At 32.5% G+C, this 23,299-nt stretch overlaps 1 protein-coding gene across 1 annotated transcript; it reads right to left on the bottom strand.

The window, feature by feature from the left end:
* Positions 1-3,670: 3,670 nt before the first annotated feature.
* On the bottom strand, positions 3,671-4,291 carry LOC114391140. The gene has a single exon (XM_028352144.1). It carries the CDS (start codon positions 4,289-4,291, stop codon positions 3,671-3,673), a length of 621 nt encoding a protein of 206 aa, XP_028207945.1.
* Positions 4,292-23,299: the final 19,008 nt, after the last annotated feature.

The raw sequence follows: 23,299 nt of genomic DNA, 5'->3' as shown, positions 1-23,299 counted from the left end.
CTTAATTGTGTTGTTGAATATTTTGGGTTGAAATGAATGATTTTTTTTATAAAAGATCATGCCTTGGCATAAAAATTATAACTTTTTACAGTTTTTAATCATTTTAATCAATTATATCATATGGTAATCGATTAAAATGAGCTCCAAAGGTTGATTTTGAGTTTATCGTGAGTTGTAATCGATTTACATAAGCTATAATTGATTCATTCGACCCGAGGGATTGTTTTGTTGACTCGAGCTTTGTTGTAATCAACTACAATAAATTGTAATTGATTACAATGGCCAAAACTTAGTTATAGAGCCGAATTTGGAAAAGTAGTATTCATGAAAGTTGTAGCCATGGATGTTATATAACTAATGGCTTTTGTTTTACTTTAAAATGTGTATAACTCTAGAAATGATCCAATTAGTGGACAAAGGTCAAGTTATCGATAATAAGTAAAAGTTTCATAGATTGTAATTTTAGGCATAGTATGCTTTCAAAATAGGTCGTTGGGTAAACAAAAAAGTTGAAGATAATCTTCTTAGATTTCAAATGACATAAAAATCAACTTGATTGAGTTAGTATATCTTTAATTTTCATGTTTATAAGTTATGAAGGTCATAGGCACATGATAGAAAATGAAGGAGATGATAAGCCAAAACTTATGAGATGTTTTGATAACCTTAAACATGAAGTGAAAAGTTGTTATAAAGATATAGTGATACATATTTATATTGATTTGATTGGTCTATGATATTATTGTTTAGAATATTATATTGATGATGAGATAATTATATTAATTGATAAATGTCTTGAATTGTGTTGGTTGATTTCTTGATGTTGATATGAGACGTGGTTGAGATGATGTTATTTTATTATTAGAATTGATTTTATGTGAGATCATGATATTCACATTCTTATGAGTTTTTTTTAGTTGTTTGTAAGAATTCAAGGTGTTGAAATGTCTTATTATGCTTATTGAACTATAAGTGAGTTCATGCGCATGATGAACATATGAATGATGAATCTATGATATTATAACCTTTTATGATGTTAATTTGAATGATCATAACAAACATGCATTGATGAATTAAATTGCATATAAATAAGAATGGAACTAGACAAAATTATCAAGGGAGACAAAATTTTAATACACATTAAACAAAATTAGTAATGACTAAATTTACTATTAATAATTATTGAAAATTTAAGTTTAATAAAAAAAAAGTTATAATATTATATGAAAATAAACATAACTACCTTAATGTCAGTTTATAGTAAAAAAATTAAATTTATGATAAAGGAATAGTGTGAGATACATCAAAATCATTGCCTTTCTTTTTTTCTTAAAGAATGGAAAAAGTTTTGAGTTGTCTTACTTCAATTGTAATTCCAAAATATTAATAAAAAAATAATGATTTTAGATTTGAGAGATTAAAAAATATTTATAAAACTAATTAAAAGAAATCCAGAATTATAACCATAGCATATTCTTTCTATCAATTACTATTGTTATAAATAAAACTATTTATAAATTTAATTGGAAAAATTAAATTCTGAAATAAAAAATATTGCCTACAGGAAAAAAAAAACTCAATATTTGATATCATTATACCGTCTGTATTTACAAAGTTTATAACATACGCCTAAATATGTTTAATAGATAAAATTTATTATTTTTTAAATTTTAACTTTAGAAAATTTTTCTATATGAAAATAGTAATTGATAGAAAGAATATAATACCATTCTTATATGTGATTGTAGCAGAAAAATAGGAGATGGGAATTTAGGAGTTTTGATGTTAAATATGGGAATTTAGCTGGGATAAGAAAAGAGGGGACATTTGTGACGTGAAAAGTTTATTAGTATTTTTATAAATAAATTAATTGAAATTTTTTAAATGAATTAAAATAAAAAAAAATAAGCTAGTTTCTAATTTTATTAGTATTTTTTGTTATATTGATCTTAAAAAAATTTGAAATCTTTATCTTTGTATATATAAAAGGAAATAGGTGGGATAGTTTGGAAAAAGATAATTTTATAATAATGAGCTGTAAAAAAAGAGTTGTGCAACGATGAGTTGAAAAAAAAACATTTTAAAATTAATGGTATGATCGATATTAGCGTTAAAAGTTGAATGAAATAAATGTTTTCAATTATTTTCCGTTACCCTACTCCAAAGGTATTATCACTTGGATGAAGTTCCTAACAGGTAATCTGTGTATTGAAGTTTCTAACAGTGTCCTATATATTTTAATCAACTGTTTCATATGATTTTTTTATTGTTCTATACAATACCTGAGGATATTTTTTATTATTATCTCTATTGTTCTGTGATCTTGTTTCCTAGTTTACATTGATTCAAATCCGTTCTTTTGTTTTTTATACCTTCTATTGTTTTCATGGTTGTTTACAATTTTATTAATTTAAAGTGTCATATATTAAATTTAAGTACAATCATATTAAAATATTTATAACAAGATTCTACCAAGCTGCATGTTTTTTTTTTGGGGTCGGCCAAAAAGTAGTTAGTTAAAAAAATGGATATAAGAAGTACCTAGGTAAATACAAACTGAAAGTATAAATAGTAAAGTGATGGTTATTAAATATTTGGTCAAAGATGTATACAAAATATCAAATAACCACCCTACTCTTACAAAGCCAAATACCCAAGACAATTAAATCCAATATTGATGAGACCCCAACAAATACTAATAGCTCCCCCATCCATTAATGGACACCGAAATTAACTTTCAATACAATTCACAAATTTGCAGCATGTACCTAATGGCCAATTGGACGCTTCTTCTATCTTACCTCATGCATACTCGATCAATATTCTTATCCATTGCATAATACTCGACCAATATTCTTATCCATTGCATAATACTCGACTAATGCATTCAACTGGGACTATCAACCATGCATTGAAATTCTTATCCTTGCCCCGTAACCATGCCTAAGACGTGAAGGAGATTCTGTTCAGCAGTGCTTATGCAACAAAATATCCCCCTTTAAATATGCATTCATTCCTTAAACCCATATGTTCGAAACAGCTGCCACCCACACCACTTGCCACATATCTTGCTCTAGTTTTGTTTGAACAAAATGTGCATGTTGCCAAAAGTGTTGTTCTGAGGAATTTGGTATAATCTTTGACACATGAAGCCAAACATAACAAGCTTTCCAAATCTCCATCACTTTATCACAAGAGAGGAAACAATGATTTATAGACTCTACAACATTATCACAAAAAATACATCTCAATTCCTCTTCATCAACAAGAATATTCCTTGCTCTAAGGTTGATCTTGGTTGGCAATCTATTCAACATAATCTTCCACACTAGGAAGGCTGTTGGTTGTGACGCCAAATTCCTAATCATTTGCATCATCTGGAGATGATATACCTGGGCCGTGAACTGGGCTTAGAGGGCCAGAACCTCCGAGAAGAAAGAGAGCAGGGAGAAGAGAAACAGAGTAAGGCAGGCAAGTATATTTTTTATTATTATTCCTTGCTTGGGTCATTACATGATTATATAGTGCCTACTACTGACATAATTGTAATTTCCTAATTTCCTAATGATCAAGGAATATTCTCAATAACAGAAATCCGTTAGAGATGTGCCCCTAGCAGCAGACAACCAAAATCCTGCAAATCCCCTTTGCCAACTCACCATCTTCTTCTTCAGATATAATTTTTGAGGTACGTGGGTCTGCAAATCCTTCTCTTGGTCTTTTCTCCTTGCACCCCTCTTTTTGCTATTTGACCCTCTTGTTCTGTTTCCGCGTTTCCTATCTTTGGTTTGCTATCATCTTCCTGTGGCCCTTGAAGAATCACCTTGTCCTCAAGGTGATGGTCCTGCTTCAATTGATTCCAATCCTCCCAAGTTGCTTCATCGGGTGACAATCCGCGCCATTGAACCAAAACTTCCCAAAGGGCACGAGGTTCTAGTGAAGAACGTCGATAGTCCAATATGGCTAAGGGGGGGTGTACGGGTTGATCATTGATGAACTGGTCCGGAAAGGAGGCGATATCAGCTTGTTCTGGGATCCCCTTGAATGGTTTTAACAAGGAGCAATGGAATACTGGGTGTATTCGGGCACCTTCAGGCAATTGGAGACGATATGCTGCAGGCCCAACACGAGTCAACACCTGAAAAGGCCCATAAAAGCGTTTGGCCAATTTGCCAGCCACTGTTTGCACCCCTTTAACAGACTTCTGCCGGAAAGGTCTGAGTTTCACAAGCACCCAATCACCGATTTGATATTCGATTTCCCTGCGTTTGTTGTCCGCGTTATGCTTCATTGTTGCCTAGGCTTTGAGGAGCTTTTTTCGAATGGTAGCAAACACTTCATCCCTGGTCTGCAGCATATCATCCACGGCATCGACATTGGAGGACCCTGATAGATAATCTGGGAAATTAAAGGGCTTCCGGCCAAATGTCACCTCGTATGGGGTTGACCCAGTGCCCATGTTCCAAGACATGTTGTGGGACCATTCCACCCACGGCAGGAACTTGCCCCACGTGCCGGGACGGCGATGCACGAATGACCGGAGATACTGCTCGATGATCTTATTCATTACTTCGGTTTGACCGTCGCTTTGAGGATGATACGCAGAGCTCATCCTCAACTTGGTACCACTGAGCTGGAAAAGGTCTTGCCAAAAACGGCTAACGAACAAGGGGTCCCTGTCGGAGACCAAACTCCGAGGGATGCCTTGCAGTTTAACCACGATATCAACAAATAAGGTGGCCACCATATAAGCAGTGTGGGCGGAAGGAAGAGTGCCAAGGTGAATTCCCTTGGAGAAGTGGTCAACAACGACTAAAATGACTATCTTGCCTTGGTACGGTGGTAGGCCGGTGATAAAATCTAACGAAAGGTCTTCCCAAGGTCGCAAGGGCACAGGTAATGGGCACAAGAGGCCCGCAAGCTTCTTTGTTTCATACTTGGTGTACTGATATTCAACACAGTTAGCTACAAACCTTGCAACATCTTCACGAAGTCCCTGCCACTGAAAGTTTTCTGAAATCCGAGCAACGGTCTTGGCCACACCCATGTGACCACCAATTGTAGAAGCATGATACTCAGTCAACAATGTCTGGATCAGGGGAAGGTCTCGCGGTAACCATATTCGACCTTCCTTCATAATCAGGTCGTTCGCGATGGTAAAACCGGGGTGGTCTGCCGGAGATTGTGTGAGAAGCTGGTGTTTATGGATGTATTGTGGATGTTGGCGGAGTTGTTGACGAAGTTCTTCGAGAAAAGTCAACCAAGGAACGGAGAGGATGAGAGTCAAAGAGGCAGAGTGGTCTGGTCGTCGTGACAACGCGTCAGCAGCCTGGTTATGGGACCCAGAGCGATAATGAATGACATAGTCATAACCGAGGAGGCGCACGAGATATGTGTGTTGTTCTGGGGTCTGGATGACCTGAGTAAGTAATTCCTTTAAGCTCCGATGGTCGGTGATTATCGTGAAAGGGCGGCCCAGCAAGTACTGCCGCCATTTCTTCACGGCGGACGTAATAGCAAAGAGTTCGCGGACATAGGTAGAAGCACGCAGAAGCTTCGGGGGAAATGGTTTACTGAAGTACGCGAAGGGATGACCTTGCTGCGATAACATTGCTCCGACGCCGATGCCGGAAGCGTCTGTCTCTACAGTAAAAGGTAGCTGAAAATTAGGCAAGACGAGAACCGGAGCGGTTGAAAGGGCTTGTTTGAGGTGATCGAAGGCTGCTTGAGCATCAGGGGTCCACCGGAAGGGGTCCATCGTAGTTGCTTTGACCAGTGTGTCAGCTATCATGGCATATCCTTTGATAAATCTCCGGTAAAAGCCAGCTAGCCCGAGAAAGCTGCGCAACACCTTTGTCAAACGGGGTATCGGCCACTGGGATACGGCAGCCACCTTGGCCGCGACTGGTTCGACCCCACGAGCTGACACTAAGTGGCCCAAGTACTCCACCTGCGATTGGGTAAAGAAGCACTTAGAGAGCTTGAGAACAAAATGATTATCGAGCAATACCTGGAAACACCATAAAACAAAACAAGTTTAAAATTTAGGAGTAAAATAGACAAATAATAATATTATTAACTTCACAATATTAATTTACTTAATTGATAGTTGAAATAATTGATAAAATACTTATTGAATTTGTCTATTGAATAATCAAATTAATTTTGAAATATAATAGTGTAGATAGATATAGATTTTTTAATATACAAAAAGTGACATATATTTGAATCTATAATTTATATATTTATTTCACAAAAATATTCCACAAAATTATATGATTTATATATTTATTTTCTACTAAGTTTTAAATTAAAATTCTTATAATTAATAAGTAGAAGATTTTGATTTTAATAAATATATATTTTCTAAAACATAAATTTGAAATATATACTTCGTTCTTGGCTAAATTACAATTTTAGTCTTCATATAATTTCAATTCCGCAATTCCTCTATGTCTAAATCAAGACAGTTGAGTTAAGACCATCTAAAGTCAAACAATGACTTTAATATGCAAATCAATAAATCATTAATATACTTATTTTGTTTAGTCAACTACATTAATATTATTTTTTATGTATCATTAGTCAAGAATTATTAATTTTTTTAAATTATCAAAATTTATCAATTAAAAAATATTTAATATATAAATATTTTTAATTTTATTGTATATCATTTTATATGCTTTTATTTTGAATAGTTTACATATTTTTATTTTTATTTTACCAATTTATAATCAAATTTCATAAATTAATATGTAAATTATTTACATTTTTTTGGTAAATTGATTTTAATATACATATTATTTTTACTCTAATTATTTGCATTAAATTGTTTACATACAAGATAATAAAATACTTGTTTTGTTTAGTTAACTACATTAACATTATTTTCTATGTAGTTAACTAGACAAAACAAGTGTGTTAATAGTTTATTATCTTAGCTACAAATCAATAGTCATGAATTTAATTTCTATTAAGATTTTTTTTTTATTTTTCACTTCATCTAATCTTTTTTCACATAAGAGTCATATCAACAACCTATATAAATTTCATGCCGGCACGGATATAAGGGGTGATTTAGAGATAGGAGAACCAAAATTATAATTTAGTCTATATATATATATATATACATATTATAATTAAATAATAATATATAATAGTTATTATAATATTTGACATATGACATATAATTAATGTAAAGAGAGAGAGAGAGAGAAAGAGTTCATTCTATTTTCTAAATGTTAGAAAAATTTGATCTTCATTGCATTTTTGGAACTAAATAAAAATGCATAATAGAAACAAAAGAGGAATAACTGAATCGGAATTATTTCTCGTAATTGCAATGGTGACGAGCTGCAGAACATGATTCTTCCACGCTCTCGTTCCCACTCTCATTGTAGATGGTGTATTAATTTTTTTTTTTGCTGGATGTGAAGCTTAGGGACCATAGTGTAAGTTATTTTTTGCACCATTAAAAATTTAAGCGTGCATGCATTTAACGAAATATTCATTATGAATATCATTTAAAATTCAAACAAAGAACTACTTTTAAATAGTTGAATGTAAGAGATTTGAAATGCTCTTATTTAGAATTCTTTCATTTTGTAAATGATTTATTTAGATAAATCAATTTAAATTCCTAGAATTCCAAATTCTTAGTTTGGAATATTGATATAACTAGGGGTGCTCATGATTTAGGTATTTACATAACTATAATCATACCTAATAAATAACTAGATTATAAATGGGTATTATAACTTTAACCATAACTAATTTTTAAAATATGGGTATATAACTAGTTGTTACGAATAAACTAGTTATATAACAAATTATATCTAAAATCAATTACATTACTAGTTATAGATGAATAAAAATAAGTTATTTGAAATACCTATTTCTATAAAATGAGTTATAGTTTTATAATTATAATTATATTTTAAATAAAAATAAATTATTTGAAATACCCATACTATAAAGTTGGTTATAGTTTTATGCATACCTTTATATAACTACTTATATAAAACTAGGTATAGTTATAATTATAGTTATTTTTTAAAAACTGTTTTTTTAGCATCCTTAACAACAACATATCATTCCTCTAAGCAATGTTGTGTCACTTGGGAGTCCTTAGACTTGCACGTTTGACTATTTGTCTTGGTTTTATAAGGTTTTGCAACCCTATGTCATTTTGTCAAAGGAAGGACAACCACCACATGGTCCTATACGTTTATTTTCGATCCCATGACAACCACAACCTGACCAATCACTAGTAGACTATATACTAGGTGGAGACTACTCTTGTCAGGTAATACAAATTGGATTTTGTTACTTTTTTCCCTTAAATTGGCACTAAAAAAATAGTCACTAATAATAATTGTTATTGCAAGATTGATTCAGAATGGCATCAAGAGCTATGTAAAGCTTGTTAGACCTCACAGAGTTGTGCCAGAGGGAACGAGTCATCATCTAATCATACAAGAAGTTTTGCAATTGTTGTAGGAGAGCTTAGCAGCTAAGTGTAACTCAGACACATAGAGACCTAGGAAGAGGGTTGCCAAGGTTGGTGGCAAAGATGGCGGAGGCAGTTGATTATTGCATTGGACATATATTATTATTATTATTATTATTATTATTATTATTATTATTATTATTATTATTATTATTATTATTATTATTATGGTTTGATGTAGCATGTACAATTTTTTATATTGTTTTGAAATATTATTTTTCGATTTATGTTGTGGTTGAATTACTTTTTTTGGTGTTCATCAACTGTAAACAACATGCACTTAGTAATGTAACAACAATGTTCTCTTCAATTGATTCATAAAACAAACATTAATAACTAAAGAAGTATTGATAATACAGTATTTTCTTAAAAAAAAAACAACAACCAACATATGATTTTTATAAAGTAAAAATATGATTACATAGATTTATCATGCATTAGAGCAATGATCTCATCAATAAATCTTGATTTCCTTGGTTTACGCATTAGAAAAAGAATTTCATCTGAGATTGATCAAACGTTACATTTAACTCTATTGGACCTTTGCTATTAAATTCTAAAAAGATGAAAAGTATTTGTGCCTACATCAGTGTCGCATTTAAGCTCCATGCATTGGTAAATGTATAATTTTGTTAACCATTTGTAAGTAGTCTGTGAGCCTAAAGGTTTTTCTTATTTTAGATCGAGATGCCATCTCTTCTCTTCATGTTGTAACAATAGTTATTGGCAAACCGAAAAAATTACTAGCTGAGTCACAGACAATGTCGCTTTCTTTAAGACGTTTCGTGGCACTGCCAAAAATTGTGCAAGCAGACTATCAACCACGATGTCCCCAAGATAAAACAGCTCAGATCACTGTATAAGATTCCCACTGCACTGAGGGAACCTTTTCTAGAATTACACCCTCTTGTATGACTTGAAAAGTCACTCTAAAGCCACCAGAAAATATGACTTGAAAAGTCACTCTAACAACCAATCGGAAATATGACTTGAAAAGTCACTCTAATTGTCAATCGAAAAATATGACTTAAAAAGTCACTCTTATAGCCAACCGAAAAATATGACTTAAAAAGTCACTCTTAAAGTCAACCAAAATTTTAGAGCGAATGAAAGAAAGAGGGAGAAGTTTGCCGGAAATGCATCGGCTGAAATATGGGAGGGAGAAAGAAAAGTTGAGGAAGTGGTTCTCAACTGGGGCAAGAAAAAATGAAGAAATGAGCTCTCTATATATAGGGAGTGAAACACTATTCAAGTGTTTATCCTGAGCGATGTGGGACTTGAAACCTTTTTTTTTCTTTTTTTTTTCAAACTTTCATCCTTTGTTCTAACAATCCCCCACTTGAAATTTGAAAAGAAGATTTTCGAGGATTTCATAAAATTGTGCATAAACAAAGGTGTCATACAGCTTGAACCTTTGCATAGTGAGTAAGATTCAGATTTTACTAGAGTGACTCGAAGTCTTGAACTCTATCTCCGACATCAAACCACACACAACCTTTTCATAGGTGTATTCTATAAAGCCCGTGCGTTAAAGGCCATGCACGTCTATCCCGGTATAGTGAACGCTCTAGAAATTTTTGCCCAAAATTTCATATGAAGCGACCCCCACTTCAACATTCACATAGGTGAGTCTATCAAGAGTACTCCTGTAGCCTAGGTACTCCACTCAACGTAGAGTATAGATCTCATTAAGAATTATGAATTTTTTTCATAACTCATCCTCTTGTTACTTCAGGAATTATGCTGTTTTCACTTATAACAACATGTTCATCTCATATCACTTCATAACTTGTTATTACCTATTGAACCTAGTTCTTGGGATCTCCAGTCATTTAGGTCGGGTTACCATCATGAATGATCATCATAGTAAGGGAAATAGTCTCATTCTTTTAGAAGTGTTATGGACTTTCTCTCTAGCTAATCCTTTCGTCAAAGGATCTGCTAAATTATCATTAGTGCATACGTGATCCACTCTAACAGCTCCTGTTGAGAGAAATTCTCTAACAGTGTCGTGCTTACGACGTATCTATCGTTTCTTACCATTGTAATATCGGTTCTCAATTTTTGCAATAGCCGTGGTACTATCACAATGGATCAACACAGCTGGTATCGGTCTTTCCCATAAAGGAATCTTTGCAAGTAAGCTTCTCAACCAACTTGCTTCCTCACTAGCAGTTGCTAGTGCTATCATCTCAGATTCCATAGTGGACTGAGCTAAGATAGTCTGTTTCTTTGACTTCCAAGAAACAGCCCCACCAGCTATGCTAAATATATAGCCGTTGGTTGCTTTGGAATCATCTGAAAGAGTGTTCCAATCTGCATCGCTGTATCCTTCAAGTACAGCGGGAAACCTTTTATAATGTAATCCAAGGTTTATGGTTCTTTTAAGGTACCTCATTACCCTTTCAATAGCATGCTAGTGCTCCATACTAGGTCTACTAGTAAACCTGCATAATAATCCCACAACATAGGCTATGTCGAGTCTAGTACAATCAGTGGCATACCTAAGGCTGCCAATGATACTTGCGTACTCAATTTTTCGTATACCTTCACCAATGTTCTTAAACAGTTTTACACTTGGATCATATGGTGTACTAGCAGGTTTACAGTCAAAGTAGTCATATTTCTTTAAGATCTTCTCAATGTAGTGAGATTGATCCAGAGAAATTCCCTCTTTTGACCTAGTAATCTTAATACCAAGGATTACACTTGCTTCTCCGAGGTCTTTCATATCAAAGTTGTTACACAACAATGATTTCACATCGTTCACTACATGAATATTTGAACCAAATATGAGAAGGTCATCGACATATACACATATGATAGTGCAAATATTATTTACAGATTTGTAGTAAATGCATTTGTCACTTTCATTCACCTTAAACCCATTCGAGACTATTAAGTTATCAAACTTTTCATGCCACTGCTTAGGTGCTTGTTTTAGGCCATACAAAGATTTATCTAACTTGCAGACTTTATCTTCTTGTCCATGAATCACAAACCCTTCAGGTTGTTCCATATAGATTTCCTCTTCCAATTCACCATTTAAAAAAGTAGTTTTAACATCCATTTGGTGTACCACTAAATTGTGAATAGCAGCAAGAGATATTAGCACCCGAATAGATGTTATTCTAGTGACTGGTGAAAAGGTGTCGAAGAAATCCACATTCTCTCTTTGCCTAAAACCCTTGGCTACAAGGCGAGCCTTGTATTTATCCAAAGTACCATCAGGTTTTAGTTTCTTTTTCAAGATCCATTTACAACCAATTGGTTTGCAACCAGGAGGCAAGTCTACTAAATGCCATGTCTTGTTAGATTCTAAAGAATCCATCTCATCATTAATGGCTTCTTGCCACAAGTCAGCATCCAAAGAAGACAAAGCTTCTTGGAGGTTTGATGGATCCTCCTCTAATGTATAAGCCATATAATCGAGCCCATAATCTTTAGCAATTCTTGCTCTCTTACCTCTTCGAGGCTCTATATCTGGTTCTGGTTGTGCAAGATTTTCACTACTAATAGCAGGAAGATAACTGGATGAAGTACCCCCACTATCCCTTAATTTAAAAGGAAATTTATTTTCATAAAAATCAGCATCATTTGACTCTGATCACTTTTGCGTTTAGGTCATAAAACCTATACGCTTTGCTATTAATAGCATAACCAATGAACACACATTCATAGGCTCTACTTGCAAGTTTAACCCTCATAGGGCCTGGGATCCTTACATAGGCCAGACATCCCCAAGTTCTCAAATAAGACAAATTTGGTTGTCTTTTCTTTAATATCTCATAGGGAGATGTCTTGCTTTTTGATTTGGGGATTCTGTTTAGCACATAACAAACAGTTAACAAAATTTCGCCCCACCAAAAAGATGTTGCACTAGAACTCAACATAGTAGCTACAACTAATTCTGTAAAAGTTTTGTTCTTTCTTTCAGCTTTACCGTTCATTTCAGGTGAATATGGAGCAGTCGTCTCATGTATGATTCCATGAAAATTATAAAACTCATTAAACAAACTGGAATCATACTCTGTGCCTCTATCACTTCGAAGTTTCTTAATTTTCTTATTGAATTGATTTTCAATTTCTGTTACAAATAACTTAAACATGTCAAGCGCTTCACTTTTATTTTTCATAAGATATACATATGTATAATTAGAGCAGTCATCAATAAAAGTGATAAAATATCGTTTTCCATTTCTGGTCAACGTTCCATCAAATTCACATATATCAGAATGTATTAAATCCAATGGCTCAGATTCTTTAACTACTGATTTATGTGATTTCTTAGTTATTTTAGATTGACTGCAAAAAACACATTTTTCAAAGTGATTTGAAGATAGCTTAGGAATAAAACCTAAGTTACTCATGTTAGATATGCAACGACTATTTATATGACAAAGTCTAGAATGCCAGATATTAAAATCACACAGCATGTAAGCAGAAGGAGAAACTTTATTAATATCAAGATTCAATTTGAACATGCCATCAGTGGCGTACCCTTTCCCTACAAATACCTCATTCTTGGTCAAAGTAAATAAATCTGCACCTATGGTCTGAGTAAACCCAGCCTTGTTTAAAAGAAAACCAGAAACCAGATTCTTTCTCATCTCTGGAGTATGCATCACATCTTTGAGAATCAAAGTCTTTCTAGAGGTAAACTTCAGTTCAACATCTCTAGTTCCAGTAACAGTAGTGGTGTGGGAATCACCCAGCAACACTTTCTTATTTTCAACATTCGTGTATGTTTTAAACATAACACGATCATAGCAGACATGGCGGGAGGCGCCAGTGTCTACCTGTCATACCCCATATTTGACCTACTGTCAATTCATTTCTCTCGTCTTTTAAACTAGAAATTTTCGTCGTTTCAGACGAAATTTCGGCAGGGAGTTATTTTAAAATACCTCATTTTTGTCCCGAAGGCGACCGTTTTTATTTTATTTTTGTTATATTTATTGGTTATTTTCATTTTTCTTTGTTTTTTATTTACCTTCTTATTATTGGTTTTTTTTTCTACTTTTTTTTCGTTTTTTTATTGTTGCTGATTTTTTTTTTGTATTGTTTTTATTTATTTATTTTAAGTCATTTTTTAGGTCCATTTTTTTGTCCAGGCCCAGAGGGGCATTTTTGTCTTTTTATTATTTTATACTGTCCTTTAAATAGTGCATTCAATGCACAGTACGAGGCGGAGAATCTGTCAGAATCACAGTACCAGTCAGTACCACCACTCAGCGCCACCCTCCTCCTCCGTGAACCACCAACAAAAAAAAAAAAACCAAAATCATCTTGCTCATACTATTCACTTCCTTCTCTAGAAATCAAAACATTAGAACAGAAACCCACGCAAACACAGTAACCCACTCACTCACGCGGCCTAAAGCATACTCAATCACACACCCACGCCACGCCATCACAAAATGGAAATCACACCCTAAACCAAAAAACAAAACACGCCGCCTTCAATTACATAACCCACACAACCCAAGCTGTAACCGATTTTACTCTGAAGCTTAAACGATAACATAAGGACAAAGGTAGTTCACTTTTTTTTTTCCTAAGATTCAAGGCTAGATCTAGGCTTTATCAGTATTGGTTTTCAAAAAATAACTGTGGATTTGAGAACTAGGGAAAAAAAGGAATTCAAAATATGTAGTTTTTTTTTTAAAAAGGAGGAGATTCTGTTTTCGACGCGGCGGCGCCGCCACCCATGGCCAGCCAGCCACTGCGCCGGTAAACAACTTCCGGCGGTGTGTGTTAGAGAGAGAAGAGAGCTCTTGAGTGTTTTTTTTAGAGAGAGAAAGAGGTTGGATTTATGTTATTTTTGTGTTTATTTTCTAATTTATACTGCTGCCATGACCAAGACTATGGTGCACGCGGATCTCTGTGTCCCCATGGACCATCAGGGTTGAACCGTTAGATCCTAGATCTAACGGCCAGTGTTATCCCCTGTTTTGATCAGATGCGTCTCACCTCTTGGTTTTTACTTTGTTCTTCTTCTCTTGTGACGTTTGATTAAGATCTAATGGCTAAGACTTTGTCTCCCCATGATTAAATCTGGACGCTTCGATCAATCTGACGATTCAGATTTGATCTGTTAAGCCCACATTTTTATTTTGAGCCCATTTCTTTTTTTCTGTTTCTTCTAGTATTTTACTTTCTGCACTTCCCTGTTACTTCTGCACCCCCTTCTTCTTCTCTATTCTTTTTTTTTATTGCACTTTTTTTATGCATCATATTTACTTTATGCCCTTGCATTTTTTTATTTTCTTTATTCATTTTCCAGCACCATATCTATTTTACGTCTTGCATTTTATTTTCCAGTATCATATTTATTTTTTGTCTTGCATTTTTTTATTTTATTTTGTTTATTTTTATTTTATGCATCATATTTACTTTATGTCTTGCATTTTTTTTATTATTTATTTTTAGCATCATGTTTATTTTATGTCTTGCATTTTTATTTTCTTTTTTTATTTCCAGCATTATATTTATTTTTATGTCTTACATTTTATTTTCTTTATTTATTTTATGCACCATATGTATTTATTGTTTTGTATTTCATGCATTTTTTATTATTTCTTCTAGCATATTTATTTTAATGCATTTGCAATTTTTTTTTATTGCCAATTAGAATGTATCTAGGTCCAATGTAAATAAAAATATAAATGAGAACATGTACCGACACCCACATTAATTTTTATGCTTTATGCCGAGGACGATAATGTAATTATGACCGTATCCGAGGACAAGGACCCTCACTTGATCCAACGTCATTTTGAGGGATCCGACGCATTTGGACCTATCTCTGCATAACTTAGTCTCTGGACCCTAGGACTTAATCGAAATTTTCATAAAAAAGTCAAACAGTCAAAACCCAAAAACATTTTATAATCAAAATTCCAAAAAAAAAACATTTTTAATCAACTTTTAATCAATCAAACATTTTCCAATTTAAAATCAACCAAACTCACATTTTATTCTTCTATGCCTTTTCGGCATCTTATCTTTCTTAAACTTTTGTTTCAAACTTTAAAATCAACCAAAACCAATCACTCGGCTTTTTACTCCGAACTACATGATTTTGATCCCATTCGGGTATGTAGGCAAAAGACTTTGTCTTTCCAAATCAACAAAATAACAAAAACATTTTTCTTTCTTTTAAACTCATCACTTTAATCCTTATACACTTAAGCATTTATTTTACAAACAAATAATCATTTTAGCATAAAGATAAAAATAAGCAAGAGGTTCCTATAGAGTACTATAGACGTTTAGGGTGCTAATACCTTCCCTTTGCGTAACCAACCCCCGGACCTTGATCTCTCTTAAAAATAGGGTTTTTTCGAACTTTCTCCCTTTTCCTCGGAAAAATAAAAGATCGGTGGTGAATCTTAAAATTGCGAGTCAACGCTAATTAATAGCCTAATATCCAAAAATCACCGCGACACTACCCACCATCCATCTGATCCTCCAAGCATATTGATTTCTGTTATCATAGCTATGTATGGCTCTTGAGTCATGTTAGCCTGGGGAGCACCTGTCATTGAAGGATTTCTACATTTATGTGCCATATGTCCCGGTTTGCCACAATTGTAGCAGAGGAATGGCTCACCGGGATTATTCTTGGCAGGTGGATGTTGTCTAGCATGTTGGACCCTTGGGGGGTTCTTGTTGCGGTTGGAGGTATTGCTCACATTGCGGTTCTAATTCTTAAAGTTTTTGCTAATAGGCTTCAGAACTGTACCTGTGTTCTTCCTTTTAGTGTTGTTGTGAGACACAACCAACACTTCATCTTTCTGATCTTGTCTGCGTGCCTCTTCCTCAATGCGCATACATGTGATCAGAGACTCCAAAGAGAATTCTTTGGTCTTGTGTTTGAGAAGGTTTTTGAAATCCTTCCAGCCAGGAGGCAATTTGTCTATGATGACAGCAACCTGAAATTGTTCATCCAATGTCATACCCTTTGATATGATATCATGAGCAATTTTCTGTATCTCATGGGATTGAAACTCTACTGATTTATCATCAGTCATTTGATACTTGAGATAGTGGCTAACAACATACTTCTTAGTCCCAGCTTCCTCAGTATCATACTTCTTTTCCAAAGCCAGCCAAACTAATTTGGCAGACTTATATGGGCTATAATAATCATAGAGATCATCAGCTAACCCATTCAGGATGAAATTCTTGCATAGGTAATCATTTTCATTCCAGAGAGCTAATTTCATAGTCATTTTATCATTCACTTCCTTCTCAGCATCCTCAAGTACCACCGGAATATCAGTGTTCAAAACATAGGCAACTTTTTTCATAGTTAAATAAAACATCATCTTTTGTTGCCAACGTTTGAAATGATACCCTTCAAACCTAAAAGGTTTGTTGAGGTCATTGTTGTTCGAGCCAGTAATATCTACGGTAGCCATAGCAGAACCGAAATTGTCTTAAAATTGTTGTAACAATAGTTTATGGCAAACCAAAAAAATTACTGGCTGAGTCACGGACAATGTCGCTTTATTTAAGACGTTTCGTGGCACTGCCAAAAATTGTGCAAGCAGACTATCAACCACGACGTCCACAGGATAAAACAGCCCAGATCACTGTATAAGATTCCCACTGCACTGAGGGAACCTTTTCTAGAATTACACCCTCTTGTATGACTTGAAAAGTCACTCTAAAGTCACCCGAAAATATGACTTGAAAAGTCACTCTAACAGCCAACCAAAAAATATGACTTAAAAAGTCACTCTTAAAGCCAACCAAAATTTTAGAGCGACAGAAAGAAAGAGGAAGAAGTTTGCCAGAAATGCATCGGCTGAAATATGGGAGAGAGAAAGAAAAGTTGAGGAAATGTTTCTCAACTGGGGCAAGGAAAAATGAAGAAATGAGCTCTCTATATATAGGGAGTGAAACACTATTCAAGTGTTTATCCTGAGCAATGTGAGACTTGAAACCTTTTTTTTTCTTTTTTCTTTTTTCTTTCTTTTTTTTCAAACTTTCATCCTTTGTTCTAACACTTCAAGTTTTAAGTAACCAAAGAAAAAAAATATAATTATAAGAAAAAAACTAATAAAACAAATACATATTAATCAAGTTTCAAGTTCAATGCACACTTTCTTAAGTCTTACCAAATAAGCATGCTAAAGTTGTAAAAAAAAAGTTATAAATTTTTAACTGACAATTTAAAAATTTAGTAAAGGAGGAAATCCACAATATATTTTGCAAGTGGAATGTTATATATATATATATATATATATATATATATATATATATATATATATATATATATATATATATATATATATATATATATATATATATATATATATAAAACCCTTTAAGTTTAGCTAGTTTAATAAGAAACTAATCCCTGGCTTGTTAAGTATGTGAAAGCATGTACTGCCACTAAGTACCAACTAATTAGTTAGTTAATCATGGTTGACATCTTTTCATTAAACAATTAACTATTAAGTTAGAAATATTATACGTAAAAATCCAAGCGTGCATGCACCATGAATACGCGGAAGATTATTCTTAATTTATGGAGTATGAAGTTTCTTAGTTGGTTTACCATTATCAACTAAATCTTAATTAATTTAATTATGTATAAAAGCGCTTAATAATCTGACATCTGGCTTCGCGGTGCCTTCTTGAAAAAATTGGACACGCTGTAATATGGGTTGACTGCTTATTACCCCAGTGGCTCAGTGTCACTAGGTAGTATATATATAAGATAAATCAGAATTAGTATGGTTAACTGCTTATTACCCCAGTGGCTCAGTGTCACTGGGTAGTATATATATAAGATAAATCAGAATTAGTATAAACCATATAGATTGCGAATTCGTATGTTTAGTAGGATATTTTCAGAATTTATAAAATTTTGTTGGGTGCGGTGCACAAGAAAAATACTGAATATCCAAAGTAATTATGTTTAGTAAGCAGGGAATAAGCTGCGGATCTAAGATGCTCATAAAAGAATTTCCTTGAAGACAAAAACAATAGGGTTTATCTGATTCTAAACAACCATCTCATGCGAAACAAATACCAAAATACTCTGGGTTTGGCCACTGGTTTTAGCCCATTTCCTTCCAACAATTTCATCAACTCGTGTTCTAGTTTTGTTTTAGGCCCATAGGTTACATTCATAGATTTTGTGTAGCTCAATAAATTCGGACATTTAACAGCATCCACAATTCGACATATGCATCAAGTAGACCGTGTCTATATATAGTGGACCGATAGAGTTAAGGTGGAGGAAGATTCCAGTCAAATAGGTTTGATTTTGCGTTGCATCTAGTCAATTCTTGTTTCCAATCTGGACTAGCTACTAGTATAGTAATCCCCCCAATAAATAGACTATTGTTGTATTGATGGGAGCTTTATGTATATGAATTGTCAAATACTCCCATTTAATATTCCGCGTGTTGCACACAGAAACACGCATTCATTCAATCTTTGTTTTGGAATTCTAACATAGTCCTTTGCAAGTGGGTTTGATTCATTCAATCATTCCTCATTCTATTACTGGTGGTGGGGTGTAACATGAGCAGCTGGTTTTGGAAAAGAACAAATTAAATTAAAGGAATGATGCAACCTGAAGATGACAACTTTTCTACGAAATTGTAATTTTGGTGGTTCTACACTCAAATCTGTAGGTCTAAACAAGAAATTTTTTGTATTTGTAATCATGTTCGAGTATATATAATCCAGAAGTACTTACATAGTATATGTTGTACAATTTAGGATCAACCTAACTATTAATTTATGGACCCCCTTTCAGGTTTGTCATGTGATTCATGAGGCACAATAACTAAATAATTATTTTACTTGCGAACTATTATTAATATTATTTTTTTATCAGCAAATATTAATTATTTATTAATTTTTTTATTAGCAGATAATTAAATCTATGATATTTTTCTCTTTTCCTTTTCGTTTAACTACTCAACCAACCTTATAATTCCACTACTAATACTATATATAAATCTAAGCTTATTTTAAGCATCTCTTACATGCACTTTCTGACTTTGAGATAAGAGAGTATTTGTACCAAAGTAGGTCTTAGGCCCTGTTCAGACATGCAAAGGCACCCCACGCATGGCTAAAAGGGTCCAAATTTTTTTTTTAAAATTAAATGGTTGTATAAGAAATTTTTCTATATTATTTGGATTTTATTTTTATATCGTTGAAATTATTATTTTATTTTATATTTCTTTTTGTTTAAATTAAGATGTGACATGCTATTAAAATGTATTATTATGTGGGTTCTTAGTTTTTTTTATATATTATCTTTTTAAGTCCATATTGAATGAATTTTCATCACATCTTGAAATAAACATATGTATTAGACCTATGATCATAGATTTCAAATATTCTTTAAAAAGAGATTTAAAAGATTTATTTTTTAACAAAATAAGAAACATAAAAAAAAACTCAAATTATAAAAGGAAATAAAATTAAATATTTGTGTATTAATAAGGAACAAAAATCCATGTAAACTTTAATATTAAATCATATTTTATCGATGGTGGATGATTGCGATCAAATTAGATCATTTTCTTTTTTGAGAAACAAAACAGAAATTAAATTATAAATACAAAATTAATATTTTAAAAATATATAAATAAATTAAGATTATAAGAAAAATGTGATAGCTTCCCTATAGATTTACTCACCTGTAGATTTACTCAAATCTGATAAAACTCAACCGGGATGACAATTGGTTTAAAAAAATATAAATCATTTCAATTTGTATATAAATATAATATTGGGTGAGTTTGTTTAAACTTTTTTTAAACAATAAATGTTTTGTTTAAAAAGCATGTAGGATTTGCAAACTAAGTATAAAATTATTTTTTTTAAAAGGATAAACAGTTTATATAGCGAGTTTGTTTAAACTTAAAAGATTAAAATAAATATTTTTTTTATAAACTTTTTGTAAGAAATACATAGAATTTGTTTATTAAAATAAGTAAAAAAAATTATTATTTTTTAAGTAGAATCAGTTTAGACAAACACACTAAAAAATTACTTATTTTATTAAAATAAGTATTTATTTCAACAAATAAGTTTAAACAAACTCACTCAAACATATTATAAAATAAAAATAATTACTTATTTTATTAAAATAAACACTTATTTCAACAAATAACACTTAGTAAAATGATCATGCATAATAATACTTTAAATAGATTAATAATGTACGTACCAAAAGTTCTTTTGTAAATGATGCTTCAAGATCACGAACAATCACTTCGTGATACGTGTGCAAAGGAAATGCCTTAAAGTAGTTATATATGATCTTAGACAAGTTCTTCAGATACAACATCAACTTCTCAGCTATACTACAATCTTTGGTAAATGAAAAAACAACAAGTTCTTCATCAATTTTAGTTTTTTGAAGACGGAGAAGAGTATACTAAAATATTTTCTTGTCATACTATGCATGGGATTTATATTTCTAGAACTCTTGCTGAGCCGTACACTTGTAAATGAAAATATTGGGTAGCCAAGAAAGTATGGAACGAGATAAATAAAAATGAATAGGAAATAAATGAATAAATCTAGCAAGTAGACGAAACTAACTAGTCAGAAAAATCAATTTACATGTGTGGGAAAAATCATTCAAATATTGAGAAGAAAAAACATGCAAATAAGTAGGGAAATGGAAGAGAAAATTCATTTAGATGAACAAAGAAAATTACGTAAATAGATGAGAAAAATTAAAAATAGTGAAAAAAAAACCATACAGATAGACAAAAAATGTTGATAATAAGCCATTTAAATTGACAGAAAAATAGACAAGAAAAATATCAAACAAATGGGTAAAAAAGGACAGGTTATTGGACAATCCATTAATTATAGACGACAATAAGAATATTTATATAAATAATAACAAATGGAAAGTACTCAGATAAGTCTACTTTTATAAGATCCTCATGTCTAGGTCAAAGAAGGATACATCAGATTTATTCAAAAAGATGTACATGATTGGAAAAGTGGACCTACGGAGTTTCCACAGCCGGTATTAAACATCAAAACAAAATTTATTCTCATCCTAAACTTTCTTCTCATATATAAAAGAAGTGAGTTTTATTTTTAACCATAAGAAGTGTTAGTGAGTTGTATGTAAATTTTGAATTAATTTCTTTGTTTTAGTTTTCTATAAAAGCACGTGCAATGATTCATGTGTGTGCCTATTGGGTTCGACACTACATAATTTGTTTATCAAGCGACATCATTCTGGGTCTAAACGGTGCAACACCACGAGTTCATGCACATAGCATTCTTTTGCATGGTTTTTCATATTTATTTATGCTGATGACCAATAAACCAAATGCCAATAGAGGTGTACGTGGTTCGTACAGGTGACCTTCTGTTGCTTCCTTGGCTTGGTTACTTTCCAATATATTATTTTGTCAACACAAAACATTGGAAGACATTAATTCATTATTCTTTCGACAAAGTTTTTGTGAGCAAGGGAAAAGATTGTGGGTATGGGTGCAGATGTTTCATCTGTTAAATTGTGGGCCCATTTTTTTTAAGGAACTAAGATATATTCTATATTTAGCATCTTTTTTTTGGAAAGTTGAAACTTGAAACACTCTAAAATGGGGAAGTTTGATGTGCAACAATCCGCAACTTGTATCCCATTTTTATCGTTCAAGAAATTATAATAATAAAATGATGGATAGCGTATCAATATTTATTGGTACGAGTATTAGGAGGATTGGTTTCTTTGAAGTTGAGTTGAAATTATTATTAAATAAATAAAGATGGCTTAAAGTTTTGGTTTCATAAGAACTGAAGCGCCTAAAATTAGTAAAAATAAAGAGATTTTATATTTATGTCATGAATGAAATTGAAATAAAGTCAATATTGACCAGAATGTATTTACCTATAATATAACGCTAAATATAATAAATGATAATGAAGATAAAAAATCTAAGTCTATAAAGAATTATAGACAAAGAAATTATTAATCAGAATAAAAAGACTTAGTTGAGACAAAAGTGAATTCATTTTCCAAAGTGAATGATTTTTGGACTTATAGTCTACACACCTGAAGAGGTAAAACACAGTTAGATTTTTAGACATATAGTTCGTACACCTAAAAATGAAAAACTAGTTAGATTTTTGGATATGCAGTCCATATACTTGAAGACGTAAAACTAGTTGGGTTTTTGGACTTGTAGTCTATATACTTGAAAAGGTAAAACCAATTATGTTTTAGGACTTAGGTTATACACTTGAAGATGTAAAACAAGTTGGAGACAAATAGATTTTTGTGCAAAAGCAAAATAAGAACGGTGAAGTTGAGAGATAGAAACATTACTTGACATTAATTTTGAAGGCATATATTCACCTTTAGTGGATGTGAGTGCTTTTAATACGTAATCATTCTAGTAGCACATGAAGGGCTATGTTTACATCTAATGGATGTTGTTACAACTTACTTATATGACTCTCTTGATAATGACATTTGCATGAAACTCCCTAAAGGAAATCATTTGTCCAATAATGCATGTTCTCAAGAAGAATACTCTTTATGGACTAAAGCAATTAAGTCACATGTTGTATAATTGACTTAGTGAGTTCTTGCTAAAGGAAAGATATAAAAGTGATCATATCTGTCCAAGTATTTTCATTATAATCTGATAATAGATTTTTCATAGTTATTGTTTATGTAGATGACATAAATACTATTGAAACTCTTGAAGAGCTTCCAAAAATTATGGATTGATTAAAGAAATAATTTGAGATGAAGGACCTAGGAAGCACAAAGTT

This window comes from Glycine soja, chromosome 16, assembly GCF_004193775.1.
Source record: "Glycine soja cultivar W05 chromosome 16, ASM419377v2, whole genome shotgun sequence".
Taxonomy (NCBI): Eukaryota; Viridiplantae; Streptophyta; class Magnoliopsida; order Fabales; family Fabaceae; genus Glycine; species Glycine soja.
The sequence above is the reverse complement of the archived record's forward strand: the minus strand, read 5'-3'. Positions and strand labels throughout refer to the sequence as shown.